At 43.6% G+C, this 25,781-nt stretch overlaps 1 protein-coding gene across 6 annotated transcripts in view; it reads left to right on the top strand.

The window, feature by feature from the left end:
- The first annotated feature begins 4,089 nt into the window (after positions 1 to 4,089).
- Positions 4,090 to 25,781, top strand: part of MAPK9 (mitogen-activated protein kinase 9) — a 68,391-nt gene continuing 46,699 nt past the window's right edge. For 2 of the 6 annotated variants that reach the window (XM_025293978.3, XM_025293979.3), the window contains exons 1-2: positions 4,093 to 4,315; positions 19,081 to 19,251. In XM_025293978.3, the coding sequence (XP_025149763.1) occupies positions 19,130 to 19,251 (122 nt within the window). In that variant the 5' untranslated portion in view covers positions 4,093 to 4,315; positions 19,081 to 19,129. Of the gene's footprint in view, positions 4,316 to 19,080; positions 19,252 to 19,656; positions 19,897 to 25,781 lie in introns of those variants that run through there. The other 4 variants (XM_025293980.3, XM_025293976.3, XM_025293975.3 and 1 more) reach the window with 4 other exon arrangements.

The raw sequence follows: 25,781 nt of genomic DNA, 5'->3' as shown, positions 1-25,781 counted from the left end.
GTCCGTGGGATTCTCCAGGCAAGACTACTGAGTGGGTTGCCATGCCCTTCTCCAGGGGATCTTCTCGACTAGGGATTGAACCCATGTCATAGTCATATGAGGGCCACCATAATTAAGATACAAATAGAGTATACCCAACAGAAATACCCCAAAAGAAAGCTGACTGTGGGAGAATTGATGCTTTTGAACTTGGTGTTGAAGAAGACTCTTGAGAGTCCCGTGGATTGCAAGGAGATCAAACCAGTCCATCCTAAAGGAAATCAGTCCTGAATATTCATTGGAAGGACTGATGCTGAGGCTGAAGCTCCAATACTTTGGCCACCTGATGCGAAGAACTGACTCACTGGAAAAGATCCTGATGCTGGGAAAGATTGAGGGCAGGAGGAGAAGGAGATGACAGAGGATGAGATGGTTGGATGGCATCACTGACTCGATGGACATGAGTTTGAGCAGGCTCTGGGAGTTGGTGATGGACAGGGAAGCCTGGTGTGCTGCAGTCCATGGGGTTGCAAAGAGTTGGACACAGCTGAGCAACTGAACTGAGCTGAACTGATCATCCCAAAAAATTCACTTGTGGCTCCTGGTAATTATCTCCCCCTGCCCTCTACCTTGACCTCTGGCAACCACTAATATGACTTTGCTTTTCCCAGAAGGTCATATATATGGAATCATGTGGTCTTATGTTTGGTTTCTTTCCCTTTCTGTTTTTAGTACTTTTCCTTGTTGTGCACTTGCCATCAGGCCAGCTGTCGGGCAATATTCTACTGCACAGGTATACCACAGTTCCTTTCCATTCACTGAATTATGCACACATGGGTTGTTCCCAGTTTTTGACTGTTTTGAATAAAGCTGCTATGAATATTCTTTATGTGAACATGCTTTTATTTCTCTTGGGTATATATCCAGTGATGGCATTGCTGGGCAATATGACAGGTCTATGTTTAATGTTATCAGAAAGTATCAAACTGTTTTCCAAAGTGGATAAACCAGTTTGCTTTTCCACCAGCAGTGTATGAGAGTTCCACATCATTGCCAACACTCGCTATTGTCTTTTCTAATACAGCCATCCTATTGGGGTGTGTAGCGGGGTGTGTACTGATAGTGGGTTGTAAATCAATTTGCATTTTCTTAAAGTTTTGAAACAGTTTTAAAATCAGTTCCTTCCTCTTGACACCTGCTGCCTTGGCCCCAGGCCAGCTGTCATCTTCTCTTACAAGGGCTGTAGCAATAGCTCTTTAATTGGTCTTGTGATCTTAAGTCCCTCATCCCTGAAACTTCATGTGCCTTAATGATCTTTCCAAAACAAACATCCCATCACATTGCTCACTTCCCTTCTTAATACTCCACAAGAGCTGCCCATTACTTCTATAGCCAGGTCTCCACCCTGTGATGCCCCAAGGCCCAGTAGGTAAGGGGTGAGTGAAATTGCAGGTAGGTGTGGGTAATAGGGAGTTAAGACTGTGGTGAACTAGGGGGTCTCACCTAGTGGGACAGCTGCCACTCAGTTCCAGCTGAAACTATGGGAATATGAACCTCACGTTGCCAGAGCTTTAACTATTAGGCAGACAGTGAAACCAACAATCCGAGAGTTTTCAAGGTGAAAGCTCCCAATTTTTAAATGTTGGCAACTAAAAAACATAGAAATATAGAAAAACTCTCAGGGTTAAACAAGGCATTCTGGGAGCTGAAGCCAGCCTATGGGCCTCCAGTCACCTGTGCTAGTCCACCCACCTCAAAGCCCTCATAACTTTCCAGTATCCCTTCTCCATCTCCAACAAGAATAGGTGACGTGTGGTTCCCTGAACACAGTGTGCAGGTATTCACTTCAGAACCGCTGGGTCTGAACGCTCTGTCCGTCTGAAGCACTGGCCCAGCACATTCCTGCTGGCTTTCTATCCTCAGCTGGAGCTTCCTCTTGTCCAGGAGGCCTTCCTCAACTGCTCTTCCCCACCTGGCAGGCTAGATCAGCTGTCAGTCATGCCCATATGTTCCCCTCTCCCCGATCCCTACAGTTCTCAACACACTTGTGGCAGGATCTTCTCACTTGTTAGCCCCCACTGGAATTCTGTACACTCTTCCAAGTACAGACCAGCTCCCTGACCCCTATCCTGTCACTTCAACTGTGTCCATAAATGTTCACTGTACGCCATAAGCCGGAAAGCAGGATCCTTTCAGAAAGCTCTACATGAAATGCTCTCCTCTGATGGAGTGAATATGTGTACAATGATTTTTGGAACTCACTCTGCAAGGGGTGATTGCTGCAAAGTCAGGACTGCAGTGTATCTGAGAATGAGTGCTCCTTCCTAATCTGAGAGGCACCTAGGAATGCTTCTTTGTAAACCAACAGTTCTGACAGCCAGACCTCATTGCTGCTACTGCTAAGTCACTTCAGTAGTGTCCGACTCTGTGCGACCCCATAGACGGCAGCCCACCAGGCTCCCCCGTCCCTGGGATTCTCCAGGGAAGAACACTGGAGTGGGTTGCCATTTCCTTCTCCAATGCATGAAAGTGAAAAGTGAAAGTGAAGTCGCTCAGTCTTCTCCGACTCTTCGCGACCCCATGGATTGCAGCCTACCAGGCTCCTCCGTCCATGGGATTTTCCAGGCAAGAGTACAAGAGTGGGGTGCCATTGCCTTAGACCTCATTAGTTTCCCATAATCCTTGATGGTGGCAATTTTTGCTTCCTATTTTCTGTTGTGCATCCGGAGCAGGTAGCAGTATGGTTGGGTGTGGGCAGGAGCCTATCAGGTAGGCCCTTATCAGTGTAGGCAACACTCAGGAACTACAACTTCAAACAGGGATGAGCCATACTTAGTTTTAGAAAACTCGCTCTGGTAGCCAAGATCAGGGTGGCCTAAGGGGAACTCTGTACCTGAATCCCTTCCTCTACACTACTCCTCTTCTGAGGTCCTGGTACCCCCAGCCTGGCCCTGGGTCACAGGCTTGCCAGCGTCCCCAAATTCTGCCACTCTGCTCCGTGCCCCTTAGCTTCCCCATTTGCAGAGTCCTGCTCCTTCCCTCCAGTTTGGCCCTTACCCTGGCCACCCTATGAGAACTGTTCTCCTTTACAGTTCACAAGTTCCCCCATCCCCAAAGTCCCCTCACCCCATCCACTGACCTCTGAGATTTTCCCCAATGGGTCCAACCTTCGTGCCTCACTTCTAGCTTTGCTAATAGAAACACGGATCTGACAACAACTCTCCCATCATTTCACATCTTCAGACCTGCTGGAACAAGATCCAGAGGCTAGCTCAGGGAGACGCCTCTGAAGAAGGTCACTGCCAACAAATCACAGGTCCTACGGGCCCTCAGCATTGCACTCCCTTCCCTCCATTTGACTCTGCCATTCTCCTCTGAGAAGACCCAGGAATGAATGCTCTTTTGTAAAACCACAGCTCTGACAGCCAGACCTTCTGAGTTTTCCATAATCCTTGATGGTGGCAATTTTTATTCAAGAGGCTTGAACTCTGCTCCTGGCTCACCAGCCAGTCTTCTCCCCTCTGTCACTGACCTGCCGGGGCCAGGGGCCTACACATGGCCATCTCCTCCCATGCCCCTCCTCGGCTTCTGGCAGCAACCCTCAAACTCCTTCACAGTGAGCAAAGGAATCCAAGGTCCATTCCTCTCGTCTCCACGTCCTCGCCGCCTCCGCCTCCCAGTCCTGGACGCCAAGGCCCCGGCTTCCCCTTGCCCTGGCCCTCCCCACATGGACCTTCTCGGCCTTCCTGCAGGCCGACTCGCCGCTGTCAGTCTGCACCTGCAAGCCCAGCGGCCCGGCTTTCGGTCCCGTCAGTAGCCCTCTCCATCGCCTCCCAGCGCGGTGTTCGGCCGCCGCACCGCAGGCGCCGGTAAAGCTCAGTCAGAGCACCGAGCCGGGCCTGCGTCAAGAGGACGCGAAGCGATCGGCAGCACGGCCGCCGAGCGCCGCTCCCAGAAGAACTGGTCAACCAGCGCCGGGCTCGGCCCGCCTCCCCTCCGGAGCCGCCCGGCAGTAGCCCCAGCCCCGCGCGCGCGCGATTGGCCGCGCCCGCCCAGCTCTCAGCGCGCTGATTGGCCGGCGCGTGGGTCGGTCAGGCCGGGCGCCGCGGCGGCGGCTGCAGCGGAGGAGAAGCAATCCAGACCGGAAGGGTCTTAAGCGCCCCGGCGCCCCTCACACCCTTCTGCGGCGGCGGCGACGGCGGCGGCGGGGCGGAGCGGAGGAGAGCGGGGCGGGGCGGCCGGCCGAGCCCGGAGCAGCGGAGCCGCGAGCAGCTAGCGCGCTGCGCCGCCAGTCCGCCCGCCTGCCCTCCCTCTGGCGCGGCGGCGGGGAGGCGAGGTGAGCCCGGCGGGCGGGTTAGGCCCAGCGGGGACTCTGGGACCGAGCCTCGCCGGGGAGGGGCGGCGGGAAGGCCGCGAGGCCAGGCTCCGCGAGGACAGGGGGGTGCGGAGCGGGAAGACCGGGTTCTGTGGGGTCTGCGGGGTGCTGGAGACCCCGGCCGCGTCCCCTCTTCCTCCAGGCTGCCGCACTCACCCCCTTACGCCCGGCTGTCCGCGCCCCAGAGCTGCGGGCTCGCTCCCCGCTCTGGCCCCGGCAGACCTGCTGTAGGGTCTGTGGGCGCCCCCTCCCCCGCCCCGATTGTTTGGCACCCAGCTGCATACCTCCTCCCGGATGCTCAGAGCCTGGGATCTGATTCCTGCGACCTTGGCGAAGGCACTGATCCTTGCTGTTCCTCTGTTTTCCCCTAGGCAAAGTGGGGGAAATGTCTACCCTTTTGGACAGGGTTGTTGTCAAGCTCCATGAATGTGTGTGAAAGGCCCTGGGCAGGAGCCCGCCCGGTGCACACTTGTGGAAAATTGGGCGGGATACTGCTCCTTGCTGGTTTGAGTGTAGCAGAGTCCGCCCAGAGTCCCCCATCCTCGTGCTCCCCAAGTGCCTTGTCATTGCATACTCGGTGCCCAGCAGTGCCCGAGCGGGCCCTGACCAGCTCATCCCCCACAAGTCCCCCAACCCGGAGCACTGGTCTCCTAACCTACCCATCTTACTGGCCTTGAACCCTCAGCTCTGTTTACCTCAGGACCTTTGCACTTGTATCCAGTGATTGGAGTTGCCTCCGTGATCTTTGCACAGCTGACTCCTTCTGGTCCTTCTCCTCACATGTTTCAATTTACAGAATGCTTTCCTTGACCACCCTTTCTCCTCCTTTAGTCATTCTGTCTCATTACATTAATTTTCTTCCCAGTATATGGTTTGAAACTATTATATTGATTTGCCTGTTTATTTTCTGTCTCTCCCATTATGATTATAGCTTTATGAAAACAGGTAGTTGTCTGATTTGTCCACTGCTTTATCCCCAGTGCTTAGAAAGCACACAGTAAGTATTCAGTAAGATCAGTTAAGTGAGTAAATGAATGAATGAATGACCCTGCCAGCCTGTTGCCTCTGCTTTCTCTGTTTGTTTAGTGACTTCTAACTTGTGAAACTTACATGCAGATGGTAGGTTGCTTTAGTTTTGTGAAACATTTTCATGTCCTTGACCCCTTTATTTGGTAACTATCAGAACAAGCTGTAATATAAAATCTGACATTTTTATAATGTTTTAGCTCTAACTTCCTTCCTCGCATTCAGGACACATTGAATTCTACATTATCTAGGTCGGCTTTCTGCTCGGCCCTGGGGACACAAAGTCAGTAGCAACAGGGTCCCTTCCTCCAGAGAGCCCAAGAGACCAGTAGAGAAAGGAGACATGCAGACAGTGCTCGGACAGCTTGCTGTAGAGGAGGGGCTGTGCTGTGGAAACTTGGAGGAGGAGGTGGTGCTTGGCTGGAGCTGGAGTTGACTTGAATGGTGATGAGAAACTTGTCAGGTCCAGGGGAAGACAAGAAGTGGGCAAGGGCAGGGTGAAGGAGGAACTTCAGCCCAATCAGTTTAGTTCAGTCGCTCAATCACTTGCGACTCTTTGGGACCCCATGGACTGCAGCACGCCAGGCTTCCTTGTCCATCACCAACTCCCAGGGCTTGCTTAAACTCATGTTCATTAAGTCGGTGATGCCATCCAACCATCTCATCCTCTGTCATCCCCTTCTCCAATATTCAGCCCAATATTGGGGTCAAAAATCAGCCTGTGGGGCCGGGTGTGAGAGATTGGAGTAGTGGAGACCCTGGAGAACCAGATGCCACTTACCCAGCAATTTTTAGAAAGAAGTCAGAACTTGAGATTTGTATCTGTACTCTCTTCATTTTTAATTGTTGGCAGTAGCTTATTTTAAAATGTTTTCAGTGCTGTGAGCCAAGCAAAATGCAGACCTCATTCAGTTTTATTTCAGGATTGTCGACTCCGGACTTCAAGGCAGGTTGTTTAGGAGGGAAGAGTTGCAGTGAGCTAGAAAGGTAGCACACAACTAGGGGAGCTAGTCCCTATTTGTCCAGGAACTCTCTTTTGTCACTGGAGCCCTGTGATAGCAGCTAGGAAGCCTGCTGGCCTCCACTTTCTACACAGGAGGAAACAGCCTCCCAGAGTTTCGACAGTCTGTTTTGTAGCAAGCAGCTGGAAAGTGAAATTTGAACCCAGGTCTCCCGCAGATCAGCATTCTTTCCTGAGTCCCTTAGCTCTGAGTAGTCTCTTTGGCTCTTAATTTGTTCTGGAAGAATAAAATCCAATCTAGATATCGTTTCCCTTCATTTAACCCTTTTTTTCCCCTTCAAAAGAATCCTACAGGGTTAAAAACAATCCTATTTTGGCATAGTCATCTCTGAAGAGGAATTTTCCTGAGTTTCTTGCCGAGAATCCACTCCTGAGAACTTATCTTTTCAGGACGCCACTTTAAATAATTTGTTGACAGATTAAAATGTGTTTATTTGGCCTTCCTAAATAAATGTTAGAGGGTACACCTCAATTTGTCTATTTAAAATAAAATATCTTAATTTTCTGGATAGAGAAAAGTGCCAGATGACGCAATTAATAGTGAGTAAACCAATTTATTTCATGATATATGAGGTAAAACAAAACCACATTTTTTCCTTAACATTGTTGATTTGGCAGTAGGAGGGCATGGCAGCCCACTCCAGTATTCTTGCCTGAAGAATCCCATGGACAGAGGAGCCTAGCAGGCTTCAGTCCATAGGGTCGCAAAGAGTCGGACATGCCTGAAGTGACTAACACACGTGTATGCACAGCTGTCTCTGATCTAGTTATACTTGGTTAAGAAGGTGACATTTTTACATAATTTTCCTTAAAAATTGTTAAATTTGTATTTGCCCTTCTGTGATTGTATGACCTGGTTTCAACAACAGTCTTCGTTGTAACTGTTTTATTATGAGAGATCTCAAACATGTGGGAAAGTAAACAGAGTAGTATCCCCTGCCAGCAATCACTAACCGCTGGCCAACCTGGTTCACCCCTGACCTCATGCCTGCAGCTCTCACACACCCCCCAACACACACTGTGCTATTATTTTCAAGCAAATCCTAACGATTATGTCATTTCACCCATAAATTTTTCAGTTTACGTCTGAAAAATTTTAAAAATAAGAATTCTTTCAAACTTGGAAAAGCAGTAATTAGTCATTCTGTAATATCAAATAGCCAGCCAGCACTCAAATTTCCAGTTGTCTCATAAATTTTATAGTTTCTTTAATAGTTTCTTCCTTGGAATACAGATCCAGATAAGGACCATATATTGTGATTGGTTGATAATGTCTTTGAATCTGTAGATCCCTCTTTATTTCTGTTTTTCTTTTCCTTGTAATTTATTTGTTGAAGCGATAGTATTTTTGTTATTGGGATTTTACTGATTGTACCTCTGTAATGTCATTTCTTGTGTTTCTCTGTGTTTCTTGAAAATTTGTAGTTGGATTTAGACAAGGTTTGGTTGGATTCAGGGAGCCTTCTTAGGTGGGGTGTGCGCTTCCTCTAGAGGCAAGTAGTCTTGATTGGCTCACACTATGATGTTAGCTACTGTTGATACTCAGTGCCTGGACCCTTTGATTAATTAAAAGGCCATACTGGGGGGACAAGTTTGTGTATCTTTTGCACAGCAAGAATTCATTTTTTATAAAGTACTGTGGGTCTTTTCAGATTTTAAATTGGCCTTTGGATTGCCAGTTAAAATATTTTTAACTGGTGCCTCAAATCCTCTTTGGAAAATGTTGGGGTGTAAATTAATCAATATAAAAATAATCAGCAATAGTAGTCTCAATTTTAGCATAGGAATTCCTTATAGCTAAGGAAATTTACTACACATTTGAAAGTGGAATTTAGCAAATTTGATTTTCTTTAATTTCATTCGGTTTCTTGGTTCATTTTTTTGTTTTTGGATTTTATAAAATATTCTACTCCCTCTTTCTCCTAGCTAATTTTACTTAAGAACCTTTCTTAAGCAAAGACTACATACTCTAAAACATTTCAGGAATAATAAAAATAGATTCTAAGGCTATATGAATTACAAATGAGGTGGGTTTTTTTCACCTCCCTTGTGGCTCAGACGGTAAAGAATCTGCCTGCAGTGCAGGAGATCCCGGTTCAATCCCTGGGTCAGGAAGAACCCCCGGAGAAGGGAATGGCAACCCACTCCAGTATTCCTGCCTGGAAAATCCCAAGGACACAGGAACCTGGAAACAACTGAGCAACTAACACTTTCACTTTTTCAAAAGCGAGGTGTTAATGTTAACTCTCTTTATGTTAAATAAATTCTGGCCTGTTTTGAGGTTGTTATTTAAAGTATTTCCATACCTGAATTATTTGGCATTAGGAGAATGAACAGTGTGAAAACCACCTATTAGTCTGTCTTTCCATAGCCAGCATAGGAAAAACCTGGGGATTTGGTTTAAAAACATATTTTTATTTAGAACAAGTTTTTTAAAAAGCATAGCTCTACTCCCTACAATGATTCTGAGAGAAAGAATAATAATGATCGCCTTTAAAACAACTCCTTTTCCTTAAAATATATATATTTATACATATACATATATTTCTACAGAATTGTAAATAATTTAATTTGTTACACTGTTTGAATATTGTGTATCTAAATTGATGCTGCTACTAGTTTGATTTCAGAATATCTAGGCTTAAGGATGCAAACCAGGTAGTGAATCCCCTAGCTGTGATTCTGGAATCAAATCTGTTTTTCTAACTCTTAACTCTCAGAAACATAGCTACTATTATATGTTGTAAAGTGGATGACTTCTAAAACTTTCATGACACACCATCTACCTGCCACAGCCTAGAGCAAAAAGTAAATTCTGTGCGTTGCCTCCTGTCGTGTCTTTCATGGAGGTGCTCACCAGCATTAACCGTGTCATCAGCCTTTGCACTCACCAGGGTTGAGTTTATGTTTTCAGAATGCAGATATTTGGAACAAGCAGAATGGGTGTGGTAAGATCTGTTCTAAGGTCGGCTAAGGTGAATACTCTGGCCTGTGCTGAGCACTGTGCTCGCTGTCCGCTGAGGTTGATTCTGCAGTTATCCGTCTTCTACAGATGAGTATAAGTGCTTGCCCAAGTTCACTCACCCAGATAAATGGCAGACCCACTGCCCTCTGACTTCAGAGCTGCCTTGCACTTAGCATCCCATTTAGTTTTCCTTTAACAAGTATTTACTGGCACCCACTGTGTAATTAGTAGATGACTGAGAAATAGAGGCGCTCACAGAGTAATAGTGGAGATAGACTTGCAAGGCAAACGAATACAGATTGTGGTGCTCAAAAAAGGGGGAGTGCCTGGCACGGTTGGAAAGGAAGCCCTACTGAGGAAGACTTGCAGAAAAGCAGGTGCTTGCCCTGGACTTGGGAGGATGAAGGTTGGCCAGGAACACAGAAAGGGAAGGGAAGTCATTTCAGGCAGATAGGACAACTCAGGCAGACAGACCTGAAGGTGTGCAAGAGCTGGAGTCTGCTGCTCCCCGGGGGGCTTGATAATGCTTGAGAGTGAGCCAGAGGCCCTGTAGAACGCCTCTGCTGTTCTCAGGAATCGGTCACTATTGAAGGAACTCAAACATAAGAGTAGTATACTCACAAATCCTTTTCAACAAATCTCTTTAATTCCTATTTTGAAATAACTACAAATCCTAAGAGGTTGCACAAATAGCACAGAGAGGCCCTGTGCCCCCTCACCCGCTTGCCCCCGATGGCTGTGTGTTTATATAGCTGTAGTGCAATAGCAGAGCCAGGCGTTAGAGTCAGTCCAGTGTTCGTGTGGTTCTGTGTCATTTTATCACATATGGAGGTTCATATAACCACCATCGTCATCATCAAGATACAGAACTATTTCATCATCCCAAAGGTCTCCCTTGTACTATCCCTTTATAACCACACTGCCCCCCTTCCCCCCCACCATCCATAACCCCTCGCGACCACTAATCTGTTCTATATCTCTGTAATTTTTCATTTTAGGGATGTTGTATACATGGATTATGGACCTTTTGAAATTGGCTTTTATCACTGAAATGTCATAATGCCCTATGACCTACCCCAGTTGTTGTTGAACATCAGTAATTCAATCATTTTTAGTGCCGGGTGGTAGTCCGTTGTATGGATGGATGTACGGCACTTTGTTTAACCATTCACCCACTGAAAGACATCTGGATTTCTTCCAGTTTTGAACTATTACAGATATAGCTGCTTGAGCATTCGTGTAAAGGTTTTCATGTGCACAGATCTTTCTAATGTGGTGTGTGTACCGTGGATTGGAGGTATCAGGAATGGAGGCTGGGAGAGCACTTGGGCTGTTGGTGTGTCTCGGGCACAATGAGGCCTTTACTCACAACATTGAGTATCAGGGCTGGAGGTGGGGAAACTGATGACTGCAAGGGGCCAGTGGGAGGCATTCTTGCTAGATCCTTAGGATCCAACTGTGAGTGACATGATAACCGACTATTAGTTTTTATTCTGTGTCATAGTATATGCCATAAGTTAAGAAATGATATTCAAAAGAGTGGCCCTGAGATGCTGTGAGGTTTTTGGTTATTCAGAGAAGATGAAAGTTGTGCTAAGATCCCTGGAGAAGAGAATAGATACCCACTCCAGTATTCTTGCCTGGAGAATTCCATGGACAGAGGAGCCTGGTGGGCTACAGTCTTTAGGGTCTCAAAGAGTCAGACACGACTGAATGACTAACACACACACACACACACACACACACACACACGAATACTATTTTTAATAAGAATAAAGTAGGGAAAAAGAACAATTTGATTAAAACTTTTAGCAGCAAGCATTGAAACAAAGAAGGTGATTGTGACAATCTGCTTTTAATCACAGCAGTCAGTTTATTTAAATATTGAATGCCCTGGGTATTCTGAAGCATTAGTGTGATTAAAGGTTGGATTCTGTGGATCACTGCATTATCTTCATCATCAGAAGAAAAGTGTCTAGGTGGGTTGAAGCCAACAAGATAAGATGTGAAGGTCTGTGTTATTTTGTCCTGGTCCTAACTAGCCCTTCGACAATCACTTTACTTTCTAAATAAAATTAAAGATATTCCAGTAATATATTGGGAGGAACATGGATATTGTAGTCAAATACACCTCAATTCAAATCCAGGCTATGCTACTCTCCAGCTGAGAATCTGGGCAAGTTACTTCCTGTCTCCAAGTTGTTTCCTCATTTGCAGGGTGAGGATAGTACCTGGATCTCACAAGCTGTTAGGAGAGCGCATATAACTGTGTACTGAGCCTGGCCCACTTGCCTTCCTGTCTCCAGTCTCATCTGCCTCAAATCCATTCTCTGTAAAGGGGTCAGAGTGACCATTCTTCAGCTTTTTATTTAAAAGTGTTTTTAAAATGTGAAATATGTGCATAGGTAAAAGAAAAAAAAAGTTGTAATGTCAGGAGTGAAAGTCTGGTTTTCCACTGTTTCTCTGCACTTGCTGGCGTATTGTCTGTGTTTGTGTAGTTTTCTGTACATTGGTATTTACTGCATGTACTCTTCTTTGGCTTGTTTTATTTCCTGACATATCTTAAACATCTTTCCATATCAATGCCTAAAGTCCCTGCATTGTTTTTAATGGCTTTATGATGCTTTTATGCCATGATTCATTCAGTCATTCCAAGGGTACCTTTTAGATTCTTTCTAGTTTTTTGCCTGTTACAAGCAGTGCTGCAAACATCCTTCCTTGCACAGTTGTCTTTACATCCTTGTACATGTGTATTTGTCAGGTGCCTTTGTATAGAATTGTAGGTGCCAGGTCAGGAGTCATGCAGATTTTTCCTTAGATATTACCTATTTTACTTCCAAATAGTGTTTTACGAATTTGTGTAATTCATACTAATTTATACTCACCAGTATATGTGAAAGTACCTGCTTTGTCACAACTGGGCTGTTACTTGCATGCAGGTCTTGCCTCCTCCAGGAAGCCTTCCTCTACATCTGCCTCTCACTCACACATTCCACTTGTTCTCTCCCTCTGCCCACCACTCTGCTGGACTTCTGCCGTGCAGACAGCGCATACCCCCAAGGACACTTCCTGTGTGGTATGATAATGATGTGTTGGTGGTTTGGAGGGAAAGGATTGTCTGATTAGTACTCCATGGTTTCCTTGGTGGCTCAGAGAGTAAAGAATCTGCCTGCAATGCTGGAGACCTGGGTTCGATCCCTGGGACAGGAAAATCCCCTGCAGAAAGGAATGACAACCCACTCCAGTATTCTTGGATGGAGAATTCCATGGACAGAGGAGCCTGGTGGGCTACAGTCTACGGGGTGGCAAAGAGTCGGACATGACTGAGCGACTGGCACACAGACACACAAACACACACACATCCCTCGTGTGTGGTACACAGGAGGCTGTCAGGAAACGTTTGTTGGGAGAAGTCAGTAAATAGTAGCTGACATCTCCCCAGGTCTCACACTGCATGCTCTCCACTGTTGTTTCCCATTTTGAAATGTTACAACTGTAAAGCTGTGATGGAAAGCTGTGCTGTGCTGTGCTAAGTGACTTCAGTCATGTCTGGCTCTTTGTGACCCCATGGACTGTAGCCCGCCAGGCACTTCTGTCCGTGGGATTCTCCAGGCAAGAATACTGGAGTGGGTTGCCGTGCCCTCCTCCAGGGGATCTTCCAACCCAGGGATCAAATCCATGCCTCTTCCGTCCCCTGCATTGGCAGACAGGGTCTTTACCACTAGTGCCATCTGGGAAGCCCCAGAAAGCTATAGTTAGAGCTAATTTTTTTATTTAGAAAAGTTAATCAGAGATTTAATACTGTATTTACAGTACCTGGGTTGTTTATATTTAGAATACTCAGATCAGATCAGATCAGTCGCTCAGTCGTGTCCGACTCTTTGCGACCCCATGAATCGCAGCACCCCAGGCCTCCCTGTCCGTCACCAACTCCCGGAGTTCACTCAGACTCACATCCATCGAGTCAGTGATGCCATCCAGCCATCTCATCCTCTGTCGTCCCCTTCTCCTCCTTCCCGCAATCCCTCCCAGCATCAGAGTCTTTTCCAATGAGTCAACTCTTCCCATGAGGTGGCCAAAGTACTGGAGTTTCAGCTGTAGCATCATTCCTTCCAAAGAAATCCCAGGGCTGATCTTCATAATGGACTGGTTGGATCTCCTTGCAGTCCAAGGGACTCTCAAGAGTCTTCTCCAACACCACATTTCAAACTTTGGCGCTCAGCCTTCTTCACAGTCCAACTCTCACATCCATACATGACCACAGGAAAAACTATAGCCTTGACTAGATGAACCTTTGTTGGCAAAGTAATGTCTCTGCTTTTGAATATGCTATCTAGGTTGGTCATAACTTTCCTTCCAAGGAGTAAGTGTCTTTTAATTTCATGGCTGCAATCACCATCTGCAGTGATTTTGGAGCCCAGAAGAATACAGTCTGACACTGTTTCCACTGTTTCTCCATCTATTTCCCATGAAGTGGTGGGACTGGATGCCATGATCTTTGTTTTCTGAATGTTGAGCTTTAAGCCAACTTTTTCACTCTCCACTTTCACTTTCATCAAGAGGCTTTTGAGTTCCTCTTCACTTTCTGCCATAAGGGTGGTGTCATCTGCATATCTGAGGTTATTGATATTTCTCCCGGCAATCTTGATTCCAGTTTGTGTTTCTTCCAGTCCAGCGTTTCTCATGATGTACTCTGCATATAAGTTAAATAAACAGGGTGACAATATACAGCCTTGACAAACTCCTTTTCCTATTTGGAACCAGTCTGTTGTTCCATGTCCAGTTCTAATGTTGCTTCCTGACCTGCATACAGATTTCTCAAGAGGCAGATCAGGTGGTCTGGTATTCCCATCTCTTTCAGAATTTTCCACAGTTTATTGTGATCCACACAGTCAAAGGCTTTGGCATAGTCAATAAAGCAGAAATAGATGTTTTTCTGGAACTCTCTTGCTTTTTCCATGATTCAGTGGATGTTGGCAATTTGATCTCTGGTTCCTCTACCTTTTCTAAAACCAGCTTGAACATCAGGAAGTTCACGGTTCACATATTGCTGAAGCCTGGCTTGGAGAATTTTGAGCATTACTTTACTAGCGTGTGAGATGAGTGCAGTTGTGTGGTAGTTTGAGCATTCTAGAGGTAGAGAAAAAAATTTTTAAGCATTTCTTTAAATGCTCTAAACAGGCTCTAAACAGATAGGAATGTTCCTCCTGCCCAATGTTTATTCATAGAGTGGGTAGATTTTATTCCAGTATCCTGGAGGGGATACTACAGGAGTCTCCAGTGCTGAAGAAATAGAGGTTTTCAGTTAGAGCAATTCATTTGACAAGCAGCATGGTAAGTGGGGAGGGTGTAGACCTGAGGCAGTTGCCTTTAGCAAAGGCCATGCCGCTTCCTAACCTTGAGGCATCCACTCACCACACTCGGGTCTCTAAGCGCAGAGTGTATCCTCCTAGGAGCTTTCTCAGTGGATCATTGGTTGGCATTTATTTAGTAATGTCGTATGAGAGGGAAGACAGGCCCTTCCTCCTTTGAGGAGCTCCTCGCCTGGCAGAGGGAGGCGGAGGCGGACCTGCAGAAGCTGAGTGACAGGGCGGTGTGACGGGCAGTGGGTCCCACTGCTGGGAGCCGAGGTGAGGAACCAGCGCCTGAGTGATGGGAGTTAAGTCAGGGACTCCACCTTCCGTGTGTTGGTAATGTGGTTGCCTGAAGAATTCTTACACTTCTCAATTTGGTTGATGTCCATTTTGTTTACGGCTATTTCTTTTGTTTGTTGTTGTTTTTTAGTAGCTGAGTATTGTCTGACTCTGTGACCCCTTGGGCTGTAGTATGCCAGGCTCCTCTGTCCATGGGATTTTCTAGGCAAGAATACTGGAGTGGGTTGCTATTTCCTTCTCCAGGGGATCTTCCCAACCCAGGGATTGAACCTGCGTCTCCTGCATTGCCCGGTGGATCCTTTACTGCTGAGCCACCAGGATCACGAGGTCCATTTTGTTGAAATACATCTCAGGAGTTGATTTCATTAATAGTTAATTTACATGCTTTCTTCTTTTGGCTTGGGGTTCTTTCTCTTGCTCTCATGAAGCCCAGGCTTGGCAGAGGAGGTGGCTCTAACAGATTCTTTGTTAAGTGACTTTTTTTTCCTGCCTGATAAGGGCAACTTATTTTAATTTAAAAATTATTTAAAATCTTGAGATGAAATTGTATTAATTATTGACCTAATGATGTAATATAGGGGGCTTCCCTGGTGGCTCAGATGGTAAAGAATTTGCCTGCAATGCAGGAGACCAGTGTTTTATCCCTGGATTGGGAAGATTCCCTGGAAAAGGGGATGACTTTCCACTCCAGTATTCTTGAATGGAGAATTCCATGGATAGAGGAGCCTGTGGGCTACAGTCCATGGGGTCGCAGAGTTGAACACAACTAAGTAAGTAACACAATGATGTAATATACTCCCCAAATTCACAAAAGCTAATCTAATACTGTACCGGTCAGAGTATGGGTTACAGCAGCTGTAGCAGAGAGAGTTCCAGAATTATTCAACATGACCTAGATTAATTTATGCCAATCTCAGTGTGGACAGGTGGACCAGAATGGCCCAGCTCTGTCCCACATGGTCGTTCAGGACTCTGGCTGGTGGGTGATTCTAGTATCTTCACCATGTAACTTCCATCTCTGGGAGTACAACTACTGATCACCCAGCCAACAGCAAGGGAGAAAGATAGATGGGAAGGCAAGCAACTTTCTGTTTAAAAAATGATCTAGAAGTAACATCCATCAGTTCTGCTCATATCTTATCAGGTAAAAGTTGGTCCTCTGGCCACACCTGGCTGCCAGGAAACTGGCCAGATGTCATCTCTGGCTGGACAGCTGTTTGTCCAGCAAATGAAGGGAGGAGTGGATCCTGGAGTAGGTCAGCAGCCTGGTCCTCTCATACTGTCCCTTGGCCTCTTCAGACTTGTCCAAAGTCAAACTCTCCAACTGTGCAGTTATCTCCTGCCTACCTTCCTCTGTTTCACCTTTATTTCTCCCCATCTCCTGCAGGGCAACAAGTTACACACACTCTTCCTCTAAGCCACGCATTTCCTTCGTTTCCCCAGCTACCATGATCCTGCCATTTTTGTCAGGTCTGCCTGTTTTGAGCCCTACTCACTCTAGTCACTCCCTTTCTCAGCTTCCCGAATGACCTCTCTTAGAAGCAAGTCTGAGAGCCTGTGCCTCTCGTGCTTTGATGCCTCCACAGCCCTTAGGCGCACGTCCAGACCCAGGTGGGTCCCAGTGGCTTCCAGGGCTTGTGGTGATCTGGCCTTGTTTTCTGTCTCCAGTTTTTTCCCCACGACCCAGCAAAACCAAATCTCAAATGGCTTGTCATGCTTAGAAGGCACCTCCAGCTCTCATCACATGCTCCTTCTCTTCCCTGCACCCTAAACCTCCGTCCTTCTGGCTTTGGGGCTCTCCTTGCATTCACTCTCTTCTGAGTGTACCCACAGTGTGCACTCTCTGTAAACTCGAAACCCAAAAGGCAGGCAGGCTGGCTGTTCTGGCAAGGGACATGGTCCACAGTGGTACCCAAATGCTTTGTGAATGACCATCATGGCTGGTACATTACTATATGGCAAAGAAACAGCAGATTGTATTGGCTCCTTGCTTTTTGCTGAGTCTGTCTCTGATCCTTTGCATTTGTACTCCACTGGTCAAGCTGAGCAATTCACCATGTCTGAGCACAGACAGTTTGAGCTCTGTGCTTCTGCTCTATCTCTGGCAAGATTGTTCAAGGCAAATGTCCCCTCCTCCATGAAGCTCTTCTTGTCTTCTGCACCTGCTGTGGGTTGAACCTCTTTTGCCTTTCAGATTTATTTACATTTTGCTTATGGCCCTTACCTCTTTGTAACTTGGATTACAATAAAGATAACAGACTCATTCCTCACATTTCTTCCCCAAAGAGTGAATTAGATGATGCTTCAAGACCAATTCCTGGTTGATTTTGCCATGTCTTCTGTATTATTTATCACTTTCTTGTTCAAAGGCACCCCAAAATGTTGAAATGAATTGTCTCAACCTCTTAAAAACTAAAGCTAAATTAAGAAAAGGATACTCCTTCAGATGTCAGTAAAATGGAGTAGCATCATGAGGGAATCATGAGCTACAGTGTTATAGGGTCAGATCAGCAAAAGTATATTGAATGCTAACTCTGTCCCAGGGTCCAGGCCCTCCCTGTCCTCCTGTCCTGGAAATACAAGGTGCCACAGTGATCAAGATGGACCTGCCTCTACCCTCTTAGAGCTTAGGACCAGCTTGTCACAGCTGCATGGCTTAGCCAGCTCACTAAGCTTTGGGTCACTCCAGTGCAACACGGGGCTAGCGATCCCTGTGGGTCATTGTGAGCAGTGTGTTAGTTTATCTGGTTCAGTGCTGGCCTCCCAGAGGCAGTCCTCAACCAGTGTGCAATGGCTCTTGGTCAAAGTGGCCGCTGGTGCTAATAGCTGTGCCTCAGCCACTGCCTGAGAGTGGTTAAAAAAAAAAAAAATTATAAATTTGATTTAATTCTTTGTTCAGACTTGTTATTGATAAATTTATTTCCATTTTTAATGGAAGTCCTAGACATCATTGTGTTGAAATATTTATCACCAGTACCAAAAATTCCATGAGTAGACATTAAATGTTAGATGGTAGAACAAACAGGCAAGAAGCTGGGGCAGCTGTAGAATAAAATTTAAATTCTGTGTTTTTAAATAGTGTGGAATACTTAACCTAAATGATTTTATTGTTGGCTTTTAAATTTTTAAATAATGACCAGTATAAATAACTTGCTAACTTTTGAATAAACATTATCAGACAAGAGCCAGGAAACTAAGTAAAGGTAACTTCCTGCCAATTCATTTCTGTTTGTTTTGTTTTCTGTATAAAATCACATAGGCTCCTGCAGCGTAGAAATCTTAGCTTACTCTCTAAACCACAAAAAGGCTGCTCTGGAGCTGCCAGTTTATACTCATACCTCGTGATTAACATCATAGTGTCCATGTATGGACTGTAGGTTATGACAGAATTCTCTGTCTGTATTGAAGCCCACTAGTGACGTGGGCTGCCGGGAATATAAGCTAGCTCCAGAACCAGCTCAAAAGTTAGGAACGCACTCACCAGTATGCATGGCGCTCACAGATGCCACCAGCCCTCCAACACCCTGTTGTCCTTTAACTTAGCAGTTTTATAATCACTTTGACATCAGATTTGCTTTCTGGTTCATCCCTTTAGCCTGAATTTGTGAACAGAGCAGAAGCCTGGTTCATTTGTTTTTCTGCGTGGACATAGACATATTCATTTTGCAACATCTCCGGAACACCTGCATGTCTGGTTGAGACAGTTCAGCATAATCTGGCCCCACAGGAAACTGATGAGAATTACATAGTGACGTGGTCTTGTCATGACTAGTAAAAATCTGCAAATTCTTTTCTCCAAAGATGGTGGTTTCCTAATCCAGTCCCTTAAGATCTGATCATGCAGGATCTCAAAGTTTCTTCCCTTCATAATAGTCTTGTACATTAAGATAGATGTCTTTGCATTTTTTGTTTGTGGCTTAAGTTCAGAACTTGGTCTGAGTTTACCAGCTTATAACCATAATGTCTTATATACCAAAAATTTAAAACACTATTAAGTGAGCGATGCATGTATAATTTCAGTAAGAATGCATGTTCATTCTGTTGTTTTTTTTTTTTCAGGGAATCTGCCGACTGTACCAGTTCTTTGGAATATTACATGACACTACATCATGAGTGACAGCAAATGTGATAGTCAGTTTTACAGTGTGCAAGTGGCAGACTCAACTTTCACAGTCCTAAAGCGATACCAGCAGTTGAAACCAATTGGCTCTGGAGCCCAAGGAATTGTTTGGTAAGTATGGTCTGTTTCAGTAGTGTAGATTGAGCTTTTGTTGTCATAAAAACTTAATAGTTCTAAGTTGTCAGAATTTAGAAAACACTGATGATAAAAAATACTCTTTGCTATAGGTTTATAAGCTAAATTGAATCAACTTCTTGCTTTAGTTACATGTAGTCGGATTATAGGATACAAACTCAAATTCTTAAAAATGCTGCATAAATTTAAATAGGTAGAAATTTTTCTCTTTTGTTTCTTTTTTCTTTTTTTCCCCTTCTCCATTCCCCCTGTCATAATGATATTAGAATACTAGGTATGACAGTGAGTTGTAACCGAAATTTGGAGTTTTATTCATTTCTTCATCCTGGCCACCCTTCCCCCCTCCCCCTTTTATTCCCGATCACTCCTGTTCATTTCTAGGCGCCATGATTGCAGTGCCTTGCCCTTCATTGGCAGGATGAGGCCAGTCAGTGTCATTATCACCCCATGGATTAACCAGGAAGGGATGCCGTATGAGGGGCTGGGCTGGCCGTCTCTTCCTTGGTGTCTCACTTCAACTATGAGTCCAGCCCAGCCGTCAGAACCGTTGGTCTGACCCTGAACCTTAGTCTCTTGCTTGGTAAGACAGTCAGCTGCCGCGACATCACTGGCCAGCTAAAGGTAAAGTTTTCACATTTTCTAGACTACAGTTACCAGCACCTCCCGAACTTTTTATCCCTTAGTTCTCTGGGCAAAATCTTTTCTTCTTCTTTTGGTCAGTAAAAACAAGATCGCCTTTACATCTAAGAGGAACTGTGGTAAAGCTAAATACCTAATGATTACAGCTGGTAGGTAAAGGGAATGCAAGATAAAAGAGAACTCTTGAATGTTCTGGTTGGGGAGTTTATATTTTTATTAGAGGTACTGAGTTTAGAGAATCTGCATCTGTGGTTGTAACTGATCCTCTGTTGTAGAGACATATAATCAGGGAAGGTAGTTGTTTTCTTCACCCTAGGTAGGTAGAGGTCCTGGGAGCTGAGGAGATGGTAGTCCAGAGATTTCTAGAAAAACTAATGAGGGAGACGGGGCTGTTGGGAAGGAATGCTGGCTTGCATCTAAAATAGTGGTGATGTTAACTTTCAATTGATAACATGCTGTATTGGTACTTAAAAACCCAATGCACCAAGAGAATTTTTAAAGGGAATGCATGGCTCATATTAGGATACTTTGATGTCAATAAGAAATTCTAGATGTAAAAAATTCTTTTGATTTATAATATATCTCTTATTTGGAACTGAGTGGTAATTTGATGTAGGAAATTAAGCAAGACAGATAAAAAGGACATTTAATATAATAACCACATTTAGAGGTTGATTAGAAGTTCATAATTATAAAATGGAGGTCTTTATAAGGGTTAGGCAGTTAAAATTAATGACTTCATTACAGCATGGTAAATGATGGTGAACTTACATGCTACTTTATAAAATACTGTTTCTCAGGGATTAGTTTTGATTTCCAGTTTGCGTATACTACTCATCTTTGTTTTTTTAAAGAAATGTTAAATAATGAAATTACTCATTATGGGTATATATTTTTCATTTGAAAATTCTAGTTTTGAAATGAAAGCTCCTAAATACACCATTATAAGCTAAACCTCCTCTCATAAAAGCATTGGTAGAATTATAATATGGAAAGTTCTGAATTTTGAAAACATTTTAAAAACTAAGAGTCCAGAAAATCATCTGTAGCCATCTGATTTTCAAAAAGGGTGCCAAGATTATTTAAAGGGGAAAGAACACTCTCTTCAACAAATGGTGCTGGGACAACTGGATACCCACATGCAAAAGAATGAAGTTGGACTATTTCACATCATGTGGAAAGTTAGCTCAAAATGCATCAATGACCTATATATAAGAGTTAAAACCATGAAACTCTTAGAAGAAAACAAGAGGGGAAAGCTTCATGACCTTGAATTCTTAGAAAGGACACCAAAAGCATGAGCAACAAAAGAAAAAAATTGGACTTTATAAAAAAAAATGTTTTGTGCATCAAAGAACACCAATAAGAGAGTGAAAAAACAACCCACAAATGGGAAAATATTTGACCATAGTCTAATACTTATAAAGATCTTCTACGAACTCAGTAACAGACAAGACAATTTTAAAAAAAGAATGGACAAAGGACTTGAATAGACATTTCCGTAAAGATTTATGGCCAATAAACATGAAAAGAGGTTCATTGTTAGTCATTTGGGAAATGCAAATCAAAACCACAATGAGGTACAACTTCATACCCACTAGGTGGCCATAATCAACAAAATGGAAAATAAACAATTTTTGACAAGGATGTAAAGCAATTAGAACCCTTGTACATTGCTGGTGAAAATGTAAAATGGTATGGCAGTTTGTGAAAACCAGTTTGGCGGCTCCTCAATGAGTTCAGTTCAGTTCAGTTGCTCAGTCGTGTCTGACTCTTTGTGACCCCATGGACCACAGCATGCCAGCCCTCCCTGTCCATCACCAACTCCCAGAGTTTACCCAAACTCACGTCTGTTGAGTCGGTGATGCCATCCAACCATCTCATCCTCTGTCAGCCCCTTCTCCTCCTGCCTTCAATCTTTGCCAGCATCAGGGTCTTTTCAAATGAGTCAGCTCTTTGCATCAGGTGGCCAAAGTATTGGAGTTTCAGCTTCAACATCAGTCCTTCCAATGAACACTCAGGTGTTAAACATAGAATTATTATATGACCTAGTAAATATTACTAGATATATTCCCAAAAGAATTAAAAACAGATGTTCAAAAAAGACTGTATATAAATGTTCATAACAGTACTGTTCACAGTTAACTGAAAGGTCAAAACAGGCTAATTGTAGATCAGTAAATGAATGGATACACAAACTGTGTTCTATACATACATGGAATATTATTCATGAAAAGAAATGAAGCACTGATGTATGCTATGACACAGATGATCTGCAAAAACATGTTAAGTGAAAGAAGCCAGACATGAAAGGTAGTTTTATTATATGAGTCCAAAGTAGATACATCCATAGAGAATGCAATCATGCAGCTTGGTGGTTAACTAGGACAAGAGGGAGAGGAATGGGGAGCAACTTCATAATGGGTATGGAGTTACCTTTTGGGGTGATGAAAATTTTGGGGTTTATTTAAAGGTGGTGATTGCACAACACTGAATGTACTAAATGTTACTGAATTGTTCACTTTGAAATGGCTTATTTTATGTTTATGTGATTTTTTTGGAAAAAAAAATGTAAGCTGAAGGATGCCTTAAATTAAGGATATTTGTCATTTAATGGATGCTATGCTATGCTAAGTCACTTCAATCGTGGCCGACTCTGTGCGACCCCATAGACGGCAGCCCACCAGGCTCCCCTGTCCCTGGGATTCTCCAGGCAAGAACACTAGAGCGGGTTGCCATTTCCTTTTCCAATGCATGAAAGTGAAAAGTGAAAGTGAAGTCGCTCAGTCGTGTCTGACTCCTAGCGACCCCATAGACTGCAGCCTACCAGGCTCCTCCATCCATGGGATTTTCCAAATGGATACTCTAGTATTAAAATATTATAATATTTAATATGTTAAATATTATAATATTTTCATTTATATTATACAGTAAAATATGTCATCATTTTTTGTAACTTATTTAAATTGTTTTAAAATTATTTAAAAGAAAATACTAAGAGTTAAGTGAAAGTACATTTAACTTTTAGTATTTTCTTTTAAATAATTTTAAAAGAATTTAAATAATAATAAAATTTTAAATAATTTTTTGACAATTTTATTAACATTTGTAAGAGCACCTGTCACCTCACATACATGTAGATGCTAAAATTTTAGCACCATCCTGAATCTCATGTCTTGCAAATTCCATTTCCATAGCCTGAATTTTTATTTTAAGGAAAGATCAAAAAATGAGTTTTTCCCATTTCTCCTCAAGAAAAAAGTCATTATTTTGAACTGATTAAGGTAGCTCTAAATGAGCCCCTGCATAGCTAACAGTTTATTTTATAATCTTTGATGTAATTATTCACTTAAGTTTGTAATCCAAGCCAGTTATTCGTTACCAAATCAAAACCTTTTAGTTGGGTTAACGTTGCTGATTCATGAAAAAGGGGTTAGTTAATTTGATTCAGATTATTGGTACTTTCTTTTAGAAATGTTTGTGCAATTATGAAAATTATTCTTAGGCTTTTGGGATGTTTTCTTCTGGCTTTTAGATGAGGCGCTGTCACGAGAGCTGGGCCTAGATGGTTGGAGACCTGGTTTCCATTATTACTTTACCGCTCCTTTCTACCAGAGCCTGTGCTAGCTTCTGTCAGCCGGGAAGGTGGGTGACTGCTCCTCACCTTCCTTCTAGGCTTGAGGCTTCTCGGCTCCCCTGAACGGCAGCACTGACGCTGCTTGCAGTCCTAGTTCCAGACCGCAAGAGAGATACTCCCCCATCTGTCTTTGGAGGATTTTTTTTCTGGCCGTTTTGCACAGCATCTTGAAGACTGGCATTATACTTTAAAAACTCCTCAAAAGAAAAGTGTTCTTTTTGTACAAGGCATAAGGAAAGGGTATTTTACCTTGTTCTACTGTTTAGATGAAGCAAGAAACTATGAATGGTTCCAGTCAGACTCCTTTCTTCCTTGTCACTGTTGGAAGGGCCTGAGTATGCCCAGCATCAAGCCCTGACTTGCAGATAGCCTCTTCTCTCCAGTGGTCCCTTCTCTGCAAACCTAACAGGCTCTTTCCCATGCCCATCACTTCTGTCCCCACTGCATCTCCTGGCTGGAGAATTCTCTGCAACCCTGCTGATCTATCCAGACCAGTCTTTTAAGACTTAGCTCTGAAACTCCAGATAGTCTCAGTTCGTGCCTGGAATAGAGCCTTCTTTCTGGTTAAACCAAATGCTGGACTAATGCACATGTGCACACGTGTGCACCTGCATGCTCCAGGACTGTAAGATAATCAATTAGTGTTTTAAACTAGTCAATCTGTGGTAATTTGTTATAGCAACAACATGAAACGAATATATCTGTGTTCTTACATTTTTGAGAAATAAAATATCATAGTAGCAATAATGCATGGTTTATAAAAACTTGTTAATCATCTAAACTAGAGCTTTATAAAGACATAGGGACAGGTAAATTAAAGTGCAGGTACTGATAGAAGATTAAATGGAGGAGCTGGGATCCAAGTAAAATATTTTGACTCCTAATTTTGAATTATAAAAACAACTGTCTGATTTATCTGATTCTATGTTTCTGTTGTTCATTAAAACTGTTAGTAAAATAATTAGGAAGTAAGTTTTAAAATGTTTATCATTTGCAGTATTTATAAAATTAAGTTATTAGTAGAATTAAATAGTTACAAGCTCTATAGGAAAAATGTGTGCACATTTCTTTCATATAAATTCCATTTTTTTTTTCTCTCCGTCTAAAATCTCAAGCTGTTAATCAAAGCACTAGGGAGTATTTGTTTTACAAAACAATTCTATGAAGTGTTTAACCTCATTTTTTTTTTTTTTTTTTTTGCTTTTTAAAAAAAATTTTAATTGAAGTATGGTTGGTTTACAGTGTTGTTAATGTTTGCTGGACAGCAACGTGGTTCAGTTGTACGTATAAATGCATTCCTTTTTAAACTATTCTTCTCCATTATGGTTTATCATGGAATATTGAATACAATCCCCTATGTGTAGAGTAGGACTTTGTTGTTTATCCATTCTGTATGTAACAGTTTGCATCTGCTAACCCCACGCTCCATCCCTCCCCAGCCCCTCTCCCTCTCGGCAGCCACAAGCCTGTTCTCTGTGTTTGTGAGTCTGTTTCTGTTTCATAAATGTTCGTTTGTGTCATATTTTAGTTTCCACATATAAATGATATCACATGGTATTTGTCTTTCTCCTTTTGACTTACTTCACATAGTATGTTAATCTCTAGTTCCATCCTTGTTGCTGCAAATGGCGTCATTTCATTCTTTTTTTATGGTGGAATAGTGTTCCATTGTACTCTTCCCTGGAAAATCCCATGGATGGAGGAGCCTGGTAGGCTACAGTCCATGGGGTCTCGAAGAGCTGGATACGACTGAGTGACTTCACTTTCACTTTTCACTTTCATGCATTGGAGAAGGAAATGACAACCCACTCCAGTGTTCTTGCCTGGAGAATCCTAGGGATGGGGACGCCTGGTGGGCTGCCATCTATGGGGTCGCACAGAGTCAGACAGGACTGAAGTGACTTAGCAGTAGCAGCAGCAGTGTTCCATTGTATATATGTACCACATCTTCTTTATCCATTCATCTGTTGATGGACACTCAGGTTGTGAATAATGCTGCTGTGAACATAGGAGTTACATATGTCTTTTTGAATTATAGTTTTGTCTGGATGTACGCCCAGGAGTGGGATTGCTGGATCATGTGGTAGCTCTACTTTTAGCTTTTTAAGGAACCTCCATACTGTTTTCCATAGTGACTGCACCAATTTATATTCCCACCAACAGTATAGAAGCGTTCTCTTTTCTCTACACCTTCTCCAGCATTTATTATTTATAGACTTTTTAATGATGA

Source organism: Bubalus bubalis, chromosome 9 (assembly GCF_019923935.1).
Source record: "Bubalus bubalis isolate 160015118507 breed Murrah chromosome 9, NDDB_SH_1, whole genome shotgun sequence".
Lineage (NCBI taxonomy): Eukaryota > Metazoa > Chordata > Mammalia > Artiodactyla > Bovidae > Bubalus > Bubalus bubalis.
This window is presented reverse-complemented; position numbering and strand designations above follow the sequence as displayed.